Below are 16,009 nucleotides of genomic sequence, written 5' to 3'. Positions count from 1 at the left end.
TTGTCTGTGCATGTAGTCGCTTGTGAGGGCCCCAAACTGTCGAAGCATACTCCAGCTGGGGTCTCACAATTGAGGTGTATGCCTGGGCTCTGATTGCTCTGCTCGCCCCCCTCAGATTCCTCCTTAAAGAAACCCAGAGTGCTGTTGGCTTTTGCTGTTATGTATTCAATGTGTGAGTTCCATTTTAAGTTGTGTGAGAGTATGATTCCAAGATACGGGTGCTGTGTGTTGATCTCAAGGGGCTCAGAGAACATTGTATACAGATGTTTTGGAGCTTTTTTAGACTTGTGTATATGGATAACGGAACATTTCTTCACATTAAAGCGCAATTGCCAGCGATCTGACCATCTGCATAGTAGATCAAGATCATTCTGTAATGTGTGATGATCCTCTTCCTTTACAATGGGGTGGTACAGTAAACAATCGTCGGCAAATAAACGTAGTTGTGATGTTATACCTTCATTTATGTCATTGATATATATTAAAAATAAGAGGGGACCTAGTACCGTGCCCTGGGGGACGCCTGACCTTACCTTCACAGGTTTAGACTTATCGCCATCGACGACAACCTGCTGGTATCGGTCTATCAGCCAGTTCTTTATCCACTGTAGTGTTTTGCCCCTTATGCCATAATATTCGAGTTTCTTGAGTAGCCGGGTATGCGGAACACTGTCGAAGGCCTTACTAAAATCAAGTATAGCCATGTCGACCAAGTCCACCAAGCAAGCAGAATAGGGCAGGAAACCATAGTGTGTGACAGTTCAACACTGTGGGTTGGTTATTTGGTCCCACTTCCCTTCCACGAGCTTCCTCAGGAACATACAGACATGGATACCAGCCAGACAGGCAAACCTGGCATCCTATGTAATTTCAGAGCAGGACAATACAAAAAAAATATTTGTGGACGATGAAATCTGTCAGATATTGTCATTTACTGCCATTTCTTATCACATTTTTGTCTTCATTTCATAGGTGAAGTGTCTGAAACAGCTCAAAATGAGTGCCTTTATTTTATGATGCCACCAATAAATAGCAAGAACCTGCCTGAAATATGAACCAAGAAACCATTTTCTGTCAGCGACATCTCATTTTTGCCTTATAGATATCAGTATGCTATTAGAGTTGATTTGACTTACTACTTCAAGTTACTACTTTGCCCTGAAATCATTTCAGGAAGGATGAATGATTGAATGCAAAGATGGTACAATGTTGGTAATCAGAAGTGAATATTGTAACATCCTCTCTGTGAAGAATTACTACCCAGATGTGAATGCGGGCGACGTGTTGTTGACTTTGGGAATGCCCTGAGGAAGTTACACAAGGAAGTGCCTGGTGCTTCCCAATGTTTACTGGCAGCATTCCACGTCACTAAGGAAGCTTACAGTTGTCAGAAGATGTGGGTGAAGTACGTTCTGACAGGTGCCTTCGCTTAACTTACCGCATCTCCCCCGGGGAACGTGTCAAAAGTTCAGACATTCCAGCTTGTTGACTCACATGCTTCGAGTTCCTCTGCCGAAGTTTTGCGTGTTCACTTTTCCCGCTTTTGGCATTTTGATTAGATCAAGTAAGAGTAATTGGATTAAGTGTAATGGTGACTATCTCAGTGATTTTAGATGGACGCTTAAATTTGTCTCAAAACACTCTGACCTGTCTCAAACTTGAAAGTAAAAGGTGATGGTGATTTTATTCAGAAGTCAATAAATGTATTAATTGCTAGAGTGCTCAAAAGCTGTATTTTGCTTTTAAGATATGATTTTAGGCCATATCAATTTAATTTGTTGATTCTCTGATTTGGTATGGCCTTACAGGTACATGTGCATCTATCTCCTGTCTAGTTTTCCTTCTCTTTTGATTTTGTTATACCCCAATTAAAAATTGGAAATGTGTAAAATACTAAAAGTTCCCCATGCACACCAAAGGTATTGTAGGCATTTTATGTTTCCCATGAATGACTAGCCCATTACATGCTCAACAGTAGCCTGGATGCCAGACTCCAGACTCATAGCATGCTAGGATCGGCCTACAGTAGCTTTGGTATAATTTCCTTGGGGGCATTTTAGCCCTGAGGGGCTGAGGAGCTAGCCTGTGTAGTATGGAGGCCCAAGAAACAGTCTGGCACCCAGACTACCTCAGCAGACATGTGTCTGCCCAAAAGCTTGACTTGTGCCCCTTGAGTTGAGCTGGAATGTGTAGTTCTTTTGTAGTTTTCACTGGCCATCTTACCACTGGCTTTCACAGGAGTTACGACATTACTAGCTAAAGCCTGGACTTCTGTGTTACTGGCAATTAAAACCTGTCTCTTTGCTGAACTTGAATGTACAGGAAATGATGCCAAAGCCTGGCCCAGTTTACCTTTGACGGTATGATTGGCTGAAAAAGATGATGTCACATCTGTTACCTACTCCTAAAAGCCCCTGTCACGCATAGCTGAATTTGGACCCTGTTGAAGTTGGATACATCTTAGAGTCTTACAGATTTACATGATTGTGCAAGGTCACTAGCCTCTACCAGGCTTGAGGAGGCGGCTGGAAAGAGTAGAAATCGGCCAAAATAGAGAGATAAGCAAGCGAAGGGACAGGCGGCGAACTGTTCTCTCAACGGCCATACTCCCTTCGCATGCTTTATAATCTCTCTATTTTGGCCGATTTCTACTCTTTCCAGCCGCCTCCTCAAGCCTGGTAGAGGCTAGTCTTTTTCTCTTATTTCTTGCTCTTACTCTGATAGTCGCCCGATTTTTTTTTTTTTTCAAAAAAGGAAGAAAATCAAAATATGTGTCATTGAGTTTTAAAGTAGTGTATTTAAAGTTTGTGGGAACTTCTATTGGTTCCCTTAAAATTTCTTGTCTCTACCAGGCTTCAGAAGCGGCTGGAAAGAGTAGAAATTGGCCATAAATAGACACGGGTAAGTCTGCTTAAGGCGTATACAGTTTGCCTCTCCCGGATTTCTGCTCTTTCCAGCCGCTCCTGAAGCCTGGTAGAGGATATTTCTTGTCCAAATCTCAATTTCTACTCTTTCTAGCAGCTCCAGAAGCCTGATAGAGGCTAATTCCTGTGCAACTATCGACATGACTGACTGCTCAATGTGGATCTAATCAAGCTGTGAACATACTTGTGTTCCAAAGGAGGATAAAAGAGGGGTTACGGAGGTTGCATTTTGGTGCATTTGTCCGTAGCAGGGAACAAAGGACGACCCAAACAGAACCCATCACTCGGTTTCTCCGACCCAGGTCGGGTTTCAAATTTTGTTTGTAGTGTCAATTTCAACCTACTTTGCTCTAGAAGGTGGGCAAAGAAAACTGTGGTACTAAAGTGACAAAAGTAAAAGCAGTTGGCAAATTCGTGATAAATCCGTACAGTTATTTAACGTTTGGGACCTTATTGTTAGCTCTAACACGTAACTTCTGTATCTGTGTAGCTTAAGTATAACTGCCATTCGGTGTAACACACCAGCTTCGCAGACAGAACAACCTGTTACACCTTACCTTTGCACATCTAACTCTAAACATTGTTTAAAGCTATCTAATGGTAATGCCCCTACTGTACTTGGTGGCAGCATGTTCCACTCTGCAATAGGTCTAGGAAAATACGAGTTTTTGAACACCTTAATCCTTGGTTGGTAACTCTGATATTTGAAGGCGTGACAATGTCTTGTTCTTTTCTGAGCTGATATTAGGTACTTAAGTACGCCCACCAGTTTATAAAGTCATTTTGAACATCATGCATAACCTAGACATTTTTCTTCTGTCTTCCAGGTCACATACATCCATACTATGAAGATAAATGCACGAGACTTACCTCCGAATGACACAGTCTTCCTGGTTTTCGTGATGGTCGGAGTGAAGTCCATGGTTGTACTCAAGTCAGACTGAGACAAGCTGGAGTTCGTCTTCCCTGTAAGGAAAAATTCCCAAACGTAAATATGTCAGAATGCCCGGATTGAGACATAACTAAATGGTTCTTTAAGTGTTCTTGACACGGAAAGTACACCGGCTGTGATTCGTCTGATCGGAGTTTTAACAAAACTGTATAACAGACTGTTATGGTCTGTTTCGGAGTAATCTCCAAGCGGATTTTTTGGTAGCTGCAAGACAGTAGATGAAAATGGGAAGGCATGTATCAAATTGGCTGGACAGTATTTCTGTATCTGTATCTGTATAGCCGGTATAACCGCCCTTCGGCGTAACACACCAGTTTCTGTATCTGTATAGCCGGTGTAACCGCCCTTCGGCGTAACACACCAGCTTCTGTATCTGTATAGCCGGTGTAACCGCCCTTCGGCGTAACACACCAGCTTCGCAACATTTATTCGACTGGCGTAAAAAAAGGATACCAGCACCCGAATCCTAAACCTCTGCTTGGAGAGTATTTTGGAGGAGAACGCCGAGCGGCAGATCTTTTGCTGCATGGCTTGGAGCCAGCTGCAAGGCAGTATAAAATTGGCAGGACAGTATCCGTTTGGTTGGTGCAAAAAAAGAAAGCACGTTAAAAATGCCTGAAAAGTACGTACTAGCGTTAAAAAAATATAGTACATAAGAAGGAAGCACGATAAAAATGCCTAAAAACACGACGAAAAAAAGGCGAATCCTAAACCTATGTTTTTGAGGAATTTTGGGGTATTTTGTAGGAAGAACGCGAAGGAACGCAACTTGGCATTTCGATCGGAAGTCTGTGGCGTCTAGCAAGTTCGCCTGCGGTAAGAGTTATTCTGTGCTTGATGTTTGTATGAGGTATGTAGAAATGTGAAGAACGGGGAATATTCACCCCAAAACACAGTCTGGACAAATGGACTGCATTAAAAACCATGTGTACTGGAAGTGCTCTACATAGTTGTCATAGTTTAGCGTACGACGGAACAAAAAATAACGATTTCATAACTTTTAAAACTTTTCAAAATGAATATTTTTCGTTGTTATCTTTACCAAATTGTGATAAAGAGTCAAGTTAACTTTGAAACGGTTATGTTACTATTTAGCCCCAAAATATGTCAAACTTGTTTTTTATTATTGCTCTTCTTCAAAGACTGTGTACAGTATTCAAACCATGAAACACGCTAAAAGAAATCAGATGTGTATAGAGTATTATAAGTACAACGGTTGCTGTCTTAGACTTGAAAGCGACACCAAAATTGTACCAAAGTGACCTCGAACTTGAATCTTAGGTGACAAGCCCACCAGCCCCACAAGACCATACCAGTACAAGTCTCAAGTTCACGTTTGTTTTCTTTACCAGGCGTTCTTGGCACAGGTCAGGTCCGTACGTGGTGGGTAGGCGGTAAGATAAACAAACACTGTCAACACTCCAACAACGTTGTTTGGAACATTTTCCACATTTTTCCTTCGTATTTACACATCCAAACGCTAGATCGTCATGTTTAACAAACGGCATAATAGCTGGGTTAAAAATTAACTCTTTTGTGTAAACGAATACCATTCTGTGTAGGGTGTATCTGGAAGTCTTTCAACTGTTGTGAGACAAGGGCAAAGTTACAGACATGCAGGCTTCTTTTCACACTGCAGTATCCAATATTAACTGTGGTTCTGTACCAAAATAAACGTTTAAACATTACGATAGAAAGGGTTACACTACAGTAGATTTGACTGAAAGTAAGCCAAATGTAAAATAGTTATCTCAACTGTTAAAAGTGATTCAGTGTTCTTAGAGCTTCAAACATTTATATTGGCTTAGGAATGATGCAATAGGTTATAAATTTTATAGTACAATGTCGAACTTTATTCAAACACAACAAGGACAGAGAGATTAAATTTTCAACGACCACTGTTGCCTTCATCAGGATAATTAAGGACCAATCACTGGCTCCGAATGTAAAATCGCGACAGGTTCTAGATTTGAATATACAAATGTACACAAGTGTGCAATCAAAAAGAACAATTATAAAACTTAGTAGTAACGTCTATGAGTCTTAACACCTTGTCTATTATTTTGTCTGATGTTAGTTTATTGGGGTCAGATTCCTGACCTACAAAATAGTTTACAGGGACTGAACAGCCTCTACCAGGCTTCGGGAGGCGGCTGGAAAGAGTAGAAATTGGCCATATAGAGAGATAGCATGCCGAAGGAGTTGGTCCACTAGAGAGTACAGTTTGCCGCACTCTAGCGGACCAACTCTCCTGGCATGTTATCTGTCTATTAGTGGCCAATTTCTACTCTTTCCAGCCGCCTCCCGAAGCCTGGTAGAGGCTACAGAACAGGTAATACGCCGGTAGAAGGATAGCCTCCTTCGCAGACTTGTTGGGCGTCGGCGTTATTTTTTTCGGTGAGCGACGCGAGTAACATGCCGCGGAGGGACGATTTTGCGGAACGTGAAACCTTCTCTCCACAGCAAAAACTCGGCAGCAAAATCGTCCCTCCGCGGCATATTACTCGCGTCGCTCATCGAAAAAAATAACGCCGACGCCCAACAAGACTGCGAAGGAGGCTAGTAGAAGGACGCGTCTGGACAGAACATGTCGCCCGGGGACATGAAACATCCCCGCACATTCCTACATGTACACACTGACAGACAGACCGTCCCCCAAACCACAGATTCTAATCAACAACCTCTTAACGTTAAACCCCGTGTTAGGACGTCCCTGTTATTTCAGATTGAGCCATTTGACTATCAGTCGTCATCTATGATTAAAAAAAGACCGGTCGTTTCTTTTTTTTATGCAGTAAAAGGTTACGATGTATACACGAGTGAAGCACGCAGTGAGGTGTGTGTAACGCCCACTAAACCATGGCTTGCACCAATCTTTTGTCGCGGCGGGTATCGTCTGTGCAGTTTATTAGGACGCTGGAAAGCTCTTCATTACCTACTCGTGAAAAGAACCTTAATTAAGACGCTAATTAGCACCAGAGTAAGCCAACACGGAAGTTTGGCTGTGAGATATCACCTTTTGCAAAGGTTTCCGAGTCCTGCACACGAGGAATTTGGTGGCGATGTGGAAGGATGGTAGCACATTGACAAGAAGAATAACATCATTTTTTTCGATACTGAAAACATAAACATTCAACTATGTCTTTGTGTTCTTCAAAAAAGAGTTCTTTCAGCTGAACACGCCCTGTGTTTAACATCTTAACATCGCTGCCCTAGATTGTAAGGTTGCTATAGAGCTGTAATACCATAAGAAGTTGTCTCCAAATTATATAAATTAAGGAGAGGACATCCACCTTGACATTCGACTGACGGTCGCCGAATTTTCTTGGGATAAAAAAGGTAGGAGTTAAGTCTAAATCTGGGTGTGATGCTTCGAAATGTGTCTTTTGTCCGCTTCAAGGTTTGTGTAACATAATTTTAGAGACACCGTCTACAATTTTGGACGCACTGTCTACCTTGCTATCCGAGTGTCAGCGGTTAGATTTGCTGTAACAACTCAAAAAGGAAGGAACCCAACTTCACAACTTTGGGTTATCCTAAAACGTGAACTTTGTTGGCTACAGAGATGAAATTGTACAGACGCTGGCATTAATTTTGATCGGCAAATGTACTGGAAACGTGAAAACACAATAATAATGGGTTTGTCTATTTTGTGCTGAGGTTTGCCTTAAGAGCACTACAAACACAAAGAAAAGTTCCAGTCGTCTGGCACTACCATTGTGATAGAACAACTTGAATTTGTTGGAGAAAATTATGTAGCCTCCACCAGGCCTTCCTACGGGGGGTACAGATCGTAGACGTTCGAAAAATTTGGAAGAATAATTGTCCAGGAGAGTGTCAGCGAGATGACAAATGAACTCTATGGTGGCTAAACTCGCCAAGCTAATCTCGCATTTTTCATATTTGGCCGGTTTTGAACGTTTTTGAACATTGTTAGTCTTGTGGAGACTAGAGAATATGTGCAGTGTCTTTGGGGGTTAGAACTGTCAATTCTTAGAACCGTAAGATACTGTTAGCATCACCAACTATGCACGTACATTTTGCCACACGTTGTACCCGTTACAACTGTTTTTTTTTTCATATTTCAACATATAATCACAAGACGTGGCGCGAAGTGAGGCAAGCCGTGTAAAGTGCCTTTCCCAAGGGCACAAGGTCGGTGGCATGTCAGGACTCGAACCCGGGATCTCTTGATTCCGAGTCGAGCACTCTGCCGCTACGCCATGCACACGACCCCACAACTGTTGTGCAATAAGTCCTTCTTGATGTCGTGACTCTGTTTTTAACCGAGACAGCCCCCGTCACACTAATTGTACCTGACAGGTTAACCTGCCGTAAATACACACCAGCGCACCTGGACCCAATCAACTGGCTGCTAAGTAAGATTTATGTAGTCAGGAACTCGTGTTAAGTAGGACAGGTTTGATTAGATACTTATGGTAAGGATGGGGGGGGGGGCACTCGTCTAGTGACGTTGTATTTGACCTTTTTACAAGCAAGGGTTTATGTATATGAAAGACCAACGTGTAAATGTTCTTTTTGAATGTTTTTCCTTCGGAAAGAGATGTGAGAAATGATACTGGTAAAACACAGTTTTAAAAGCATTACAGAGATCTTTAGAAGTAAGGTATTTATAAATATGTTTGATCTAAAATGAAGTCCAGAAGTGAACCTTACATACGTACAAACTTAGGACATAATTTTACTTTCTACTCATTTGTTTTTAGTGTGAACTTGTGTTACGATTGTGCCAGAACATCTACTTAACAGGTTGTTGCTCGTATTTTCGTGGGACCAACTCCCCTGGCATGTTATCTGTCTATTTGGCCACGGAGATATATGTAGGGTTGCCGGCTGGAGCTTCTATTGCGTGCGATCTACGTTTGATCAGAAAATCCCCCCCCCCCCCCAAAAAAAAACGACCGATCCGGGAACGCCTGAAAAGGAGGCTAAATTTCTACTCTTTCCATCCACCTATGAAGCCTGGTAGAGGCTAAAATGTTAGCGCGTAGCAATGTAAGTGTTGGTGTCCGGGGCTACAGCAAGGCCTGGCATGTTTGCATGTAGTACAGTAATAACCACAAACATGGAATAATCCTGTTATTTACCGACTTGTCCGATAACGCATGTCAGTAAATACTACACACACGGCTAATTTCAGAGATACAGAAAGCAAGAAACATCAAAGCAAGGAATACAAAAAACGCATTTAGATCTGTATCTGTATCAGTATAGCCGGTATAACCGCCCTTCGGCGTAACACACCAGCTTCGCAGGCACGCGGCGCGGCGGCAGCTAGCTATATCACACCGAACGACTTGTTACACTCAATCTCTGCACATTTAATTGCAGGAGTTGTTTAAAGCTTTCTCGTGATGATGCCCCAACTGTGCTTGGTGGCAACGAGTTCCAGTCTACGATAGCTCTGATGTTTTGAGTCAGAAACGAACGCACGGTTACAGTACGAAGTCTACTCGTTCACTCACTAGCGCCCAAGTGTGGTGTAGACACAACAAGCTTCAATGCCGAAAATATTCGCCGCCTTCTGCCGCCAAATATTTTGAGAGAAACACCCGGACCAGCGACTACATTGTACCCGCGTAACCCATCTTAAACATCCCGGCGTTTCTGGTATGATAATTGTGTGGATTCGTAAGCGTTGACACAACAAGAAAATCCTCCAGGAACATTTATATGCAATAAACGCCACAGACCTCAAATCTGAACTAAACTTGTTTGTATTAACGTATTCTTATAGCCAAAACGTTTGTTTTAGTTTTGATCAGTACAGGTGACAAAATCAGTGAAAAAACATGGACGGAACAGAACGTAAATGTTAAGATTTGCTAAACCCGTATGAAAACACTGAACATAAACATGAGGGTGTCGGGGGTAACTAATACCATAACATGTAAACTCTTAAGCTTCGCATCCGGTGTTAGCCTCTAAGATCCTGTGAAACTTCTAATCCCTGTTCCCAGCGAAACAGAAGAGTTTTTTTTTACTAACAAATCTTTCGTGTATTAGTCAGAAACACTACAAAAGGACAGGTCGCCAAAGTTTTTTTCATAAGTCTGTTTGTTGCAGCTTTGGAGATTATGTAAGAGAGCTTGTCTTTATATAGATTTAACTGTTTAAGAACTCTTCAACGACTTGTTTTAATTAGAATAATTAGAATAATTGGTATGTTATTGTTGATCTGCAAATATTTGTATACATTTCACTTTGCAGTTTGTAACGTTGCATATACATGGTTTTCTTTCAAACACAACAACCTCTCTTCACTTTATTGGGAAGGTATAAGAGAATCGGCTAGACAAGCGAATAACGTGTTAGGTATTACTTTGTATTAGGGCATTACAAATGCAGAAATTACCTCTCAGAGGTATTGTGTTGATCTAATTCTGGCAGTTGTTAAAAATCATGGCGGAATAATCCAAAAACCGGGACACGCTGTTCTGAACTATTGCCCTTTTACCTACCTATATCAACCACCTGGTTACTTTTGACACCTGTTAAGAAAAATGGCCACAGAAATACACGCATAACAACAGAATGACCTAAATACAGATTCTAAGCTGGCCAGACTTACCTGTGCTCTCTGTATCATGATGTTTACCGTTGTGGGCCCCCATTTTGGATCGCTATCGCAGTCAGTCAACAATCCGCACTTCACCGAATGGCTTATCTAGCAACCACTGCTGGTGCCCAAGCTCTTCTCATGTCGTCCTCGCTACTTGAAAAATCCAATCTGTCACACAGTTTACCATCCAAAACTGCAATCCAGCGGCAGCTAGTACGTGTGGTCGTCAGAGAGACGTCCAGGTTTATGCAGAAGTGTGTACTTATACGGAATATATCGCCCGATCACGATATACTAGTATACAGCACCACTTCAGCTTACCCACCGCGAGCGACGTCCACCATCTTTTTTCAGACGATATTTTGTCGCTCTGACGTCTGTTTGAACACAGTCGCCCGGAGGTCAGCCTCGATAATCCACAACTAATCTATCAGCAGTCTGTCAGGACCACCTGTTGTAAGCACACTGGCGTTTTCCTGACTACAAACCGTTCCCTAGAAGAATTGTAGAAGGAAAACGAGAACGGGAACGGTTAGAGAAATCCGCCGTTGTTGCTTGCCGTCCGTGCGTTTCGCAGGTGGTGTTCGCTCGACACGTCTGTCGGCCTCTCAGCGGTGTTTGGACTGCCGCACTCCAGAGCGCGGTGATCTTAGGAGAAACAAACTTCCCTGAAGGGTCCAGCCACTCCTTGACGGCCCTGCAAACTCGCTCACGCCCTTCCACACACGTAGGTTCACGTCACAGACCCAACCTTAAGACGGGCCGAACACGGTTAGTGTACAAGGCACGTGCGGTCGCGTAGTCAGAATCGGGACGACCGCGGGGTGGCTCACACCTTTGTCCTAGGTGTACCCGTCCCACACAGACAAAAATACCTAGGTTAAGTACTCCTATACAGTTGTAGTACCTTCAGTGTTGGAGAAACATAAACAGATGTGTTCCGTTCGTAACGTCTACGCAGAGTCGCTTCTGTAGAACCCTTGGACTCAAACCAAAGGTAGAGTTCAGTACTAAGGTTTCCACGCGTATTCCAACAGTGGTTTACCCGTTCAAGGTGTACAAATACCAGAAAACATCCCTCAGGCACTCACTGTAAACAGAAGGGCCGCTGGCGTGAAAAAAACAGGCCCAGACACGAAGCATTTAACCTTGGTAGAACCGCCTAGACGTTGGCTACCGCTCATTCTCCACTGCCTAACCGAACTGGAGTAGAGACCTGTACGGAAATCGGAGCATTCCCTCTTCAGACTCGGGGAGCTCTGCTCGTGTTGGGTTTCTATTGTGTGCATTGTGTTGGCCGCTGCCAATTAGGGCCTCATTATTTGTGAATGGAACCCAAGCGCCCGTCGCCATTGGCCCTCGGCGCACCCAATTCAGTTTGCGGGTCGCTCTGTTTGTGTTTATGACTAGTGTTGTCGCCTGGTTTGTCGTAGGTACGCATGCGGACCACGAGGGCGCAGTGTTTGCACTGTAATTATATATTCACAGCATTTCTGGAGCTGTACTTAAGGCGTGGTGTACTCTTTAAGGTATTTTTTCGGGGGGCAAAAGTAGGTACATGTATTCGTAAGTGAGGTATGTATTGAAGCCAAGGAGGTTTTAATTCAGAAGCCGAGTCCTTGGGCATACGTTACGTGCACAATTGTATGTAACTCTTGATTTTTAACCTCCTTGATAAGTACTAAAGATGTTGGTTACTTGAACTACGATTTAAAATCTCTTAAAGTTTCATATGCTAACATACACTAGTATGTATGACAGTGGCAATAAAAAATAGCCATCTTTTGCAAATGGCCTCGTCGAATTATTTAAGAAGAGAGCATGTAAAAATTCTCACCTTCTCACCCTGACGCCTTTAGGCCTTAGGCCTGTAAGTTGTCAGCCTCTTTTTCTATGTAAAAATTAATACATATATGTATTATATTTTAGCACATTATGCAGTAATACAAGATTGGTGGCTTTATTCGGTGGTTATAGCAACTGACAAGGCTTTATCACACCATATTCACCTCGGGGCGGGTCATTAACGCTATTATCATATAGCCTATCAAAACTTACACAGTAAAGAGTGACACATTCCTGTATAACACGTACAAACTTAGATTATATAATTGGTCAACGCCACCTGGCTATATGATAATATATTTTAGCACATTATGCAGTAATACAAGATTGTATGTATAGCTAAGAAGCATTATCAAACTGTGTATTGACTTGCGTTAGCCTTCATCACCACTCATACGAAACTTAAATATGTACAGTCATGTACGAAAACACTCACAGGCCGTACCATGTGTAACGCTACGGTCTGTTTGGCATGTATTTACATAATGTACAGGGGTGATGGCGACTGACGTTTTGAGTTAGTTACGATTCTTGTCATGAATTCTTGTGTACTGTACAGAAAACAAAGAATATTCATGAAGCTTTCTTTCTATACATTTTATTGTTATACTGTTTATTGTGTTACTATTATGATTATATAGGTTGCTCTTGCGTGGTTTCAGATAAAAAACATTTGGTATGTTGATTTCCACAAAAGAAAAAAATATTGGCTTTGTTGCGAGACAAAAAGCAATGAAGACTGATACTGCTGATATTTTTGCACCAAAAGAATTATTGGTCGACAATATGGTAAACCTGCAAATAAAGTGCGTACGCGTTTAACACTGATAAATTTACCAGAAAACGTATTTAATGGTATATATTTCTTGCTGATTTTGTGACAATGTCGTCTGATGGCATGGCACATTCAGAACTGCTGTTTTTTTTTCTCTAAAAGTGTGTGGATTGTTTTCTAGTATTGTTTGCGTTTAAAATACTAAAACCGTTTAAACTGGCGTTTGTTAAATTTGTGTGCCTTTATCACACCATTCTCTTATCACACCATTCTCCCGTCTTGGCAGAGATCATTTCGCGTCCATCCAACTGACACAAAACAACTTATCTAGTTCACGATTGTCGCGCTACATTTCCTACTGTTCCTGAGCAGGTGTTCTTCCAACAACAATGTCGGGCGGCCCTCAACTTGATTACCGGCGGCCTCCTGCGGTGACCAGGGGTCACTTCGTGCCAAAGGACGGGCCGGCTGCCTTTCACGCACGGGCCTTTGTGTGAAGTGGTCCTTCTGTCATCATGGGGAAACTTGACTTTTGGTTGTACTCTAGCCTTTATCAGGCTTCGGGAGGCGGCTAAAAAGAAAGAGAGAGATAACATGCCATGTCAGAGGAGTTGGTCCGCTAGAGAGTACAGTTTGCCGCAAACTATACCCTGGCATGTTACCTCTCTATCTGGCCAATTTTCTACTCTTTACAGCCGCCTCCCGAAGCCTGGTAGAGGCTAGCTCCTTCTGTCATCTAGATTCAAAAACGACTTTTAGTTGTACTCTGCAAGCAGATATTTAGGCTTGGGCTTAATTTTGACGTGTTTTATAGGCGTTGTGCTTATAACTATGATTATTTGCTGACAGAGTGATACAGAAACGCCTCCTGTCGGGGTCTCTTCCAATTGCAGGGGACGAAAGCGATGAATGGCTTTCACGGGCATATTTTCTATGAATTATTACCTTCGCCAAGAAAGTTATGTTTTCATCGGCGTTCGGCGGTTTTCATGTATCTGTACGTAAACACGATAATTTGAGAAGGCGTAAGGTGTGAAATTCGTATCCGGACTGCTACAATTGGTCAAATGCAACAACATAGAACGTAATCGGTGTAGTCTACGTAAAGTGTAATCATATGATGCCTGGATTTAGGTGGAGCAAGCTTAAGCTTGTCCGAATGCAACATAACATACATGTATAACGTTAGCCGCAGCCGTGGTGAATCTGGAATAAAGCGTTTACAATACGACCTCTAATCCCCTCAAAAGCATACCTATTTTTTCGTAGGGTTTGTCAAACTTTTACAAGTTCCTGTATTTCACGGACGCTCAAAAAGCGAGTGCGCGTGCAGTGTTCACCACACTATGTGTTTAACATTGTGCGGATGGCGTTCAGCACCAAGGACAGGCACCGTTTGCACGTAAACTTGTTGGGAAGAATGCCTACAAGCCTGGGGCGTAATTGGCCGTTTTGATATCAGATAATTCGTACCCAGACGACTAAATGGTTAATATACAACAGCATATAGCGTATGTAATCGGTGCAGTCTATCAGGGGTACGAAAAAATTTATCAGAATTTTACGGAATACATACGATCCTTACTAGGAAACATACGAATTTTACGGAATACATACGATCCTTACTAGAAACATACGAATTTTACGGAATACATACGATCCTTACTAGAAACATACGAATTTTACGGAATACATACGATCCTTACTAGGAAACATACGAATTTTACGGAATACATACAATCCTTACTAGGAAACATACGAATTTTACGGAATACATACGATCCTTACTAGAAACATACGAATTTTACGGAATACATACGATCCTTACTAGAAACATACGAATTTTACGGAATACATACGATCCTTACTAGAAACATACGAATTTTACGGAATTCATACAATCCTTACAAGAAACATACGAATTTTACGGAATACATACGATCCTTACTAGAAACATACGAATTTTACGGAATTCATACAATCCTTACAAGAAACATACGAATTTTACGGAATACATACGATCCTTACTAGAAACATACGAATTTTACGGAATTCATACAATCCTTACAAGAAACATACGAATTTTACGGTATACATACGATCCTTACTAGAAACACACGAATTTTACGGAATACATACGATCCATTACGCGGAATACATACGATCCTTACTAATTTGGTAACTTGCACCACGATCACGATATGCTTTGACCCTGTACTTTATGGACGCTCAAAAGCGAGCGCGCGTGTGGTTTTCACCATGTACATACTGTGTGTTTTACTATGAGGATGGCGTTCAGCACCAAGGACAGGTACCGTTTGCATAGAAACGTGGTGCCGAGGCTGATTGAATCATCAGAGTCCGGCTACTATACTTTGACCAATTGAATTCTTATTGCTGCTGACACTGCCTGTGTGTTATTTTGACCCAAAGAAGTCCGAAATTGAGCAGAGAGCCATTATTTTCTGTGGGGATTAATTTTTGGCGGTAAAGTAGTTGTGGTTTTCAGTGTAAATTAGACCAGCTCTTGTACACAGCTGTGTAAAAGTCACAGTGGTACGGTCCACTCAGTCTGCGTCTGTCGGAGCCACGCGGGGAAGACCAGGAATTATTTGTCACCTTTTTGGCAAATTTGCGGCTTCCAGTTCGAAAAATATTCATTCTAACTTGTAGAAGAAATCTTCGAGGATGTTTCTACGGCAGAGTTGTGCCGTTTTCTGGATTTGGGGCGAAGAAATTGCGGATTTCCTGACGTGGTGGATTTTGGAGAAGACGAGAAAATGGCGCCCGAAGGATGACGGCGTGGTCGTGGGGAGGGCCGAGTTTTCACAAGGTAAGGCAACAAGCCGTGCCGTAGAATTTATTTCCCACAACTGATAACACACGGTTTGGTATATTCGTGTAATTTGTGTGATTTTTGAGAATGCAAC

At 42.3% G+C, this 16,009-nt stretch overlaps 1 protein-coding gene across 1 annotated transcript in view; it reads right to left on the bottom strand.

Annotated features, from left to right (window-relative positions):
- LOC109464069 (F-box/LRR-repeat protein 7-like) overlaps positions 1–11,727 on the bottom strand; it is a 43,959-nt gene extending 32,232 nt beyond the window's left edge. Inside the window, exons 1-2 of the mRNA XM_019760995.1 lie at positions 10,469–11,727; positions 3,795–3,890 (exon numbers count right to left, since the gene is read on the bottom strand). Coding sequence (XP_019616554.1) covers positions 3,795–3,890; positions 10,469–10,511 — 139 coding nt within the window. The 5' untranslated portion in view covers positions 10,512–11,727. The remainder of the gene's footprint in view (positions 1–3,794; positions 3,891–10,468) is intronic.
- Positions 11,728–16,009: the final 4,282 nt, after the last annotated feature.

This window comes from Branchiostoma belcheri, unplaced genomic scaffold (assembly GCF_001625305.1).
Source record: "Branchiostoma belcheri isolate BF01 breed outbred unplaced genomic scaffold, Haploidv18h27 scaffold131, whole genome shotgun sequence".
Taxonomy (NCBI): Eukaryota; Metazoa; Chordata; class Leptocardii; order Amphioxiformes; family Branchiostomatidae; genus Branchiostoma; species Branchiostoma belcheri.
The sequence above is the reverse complement of the archived record's forward strand: the minus strand, read 5'-3'. Positions and strand labels throughout refer to the sequence as shown.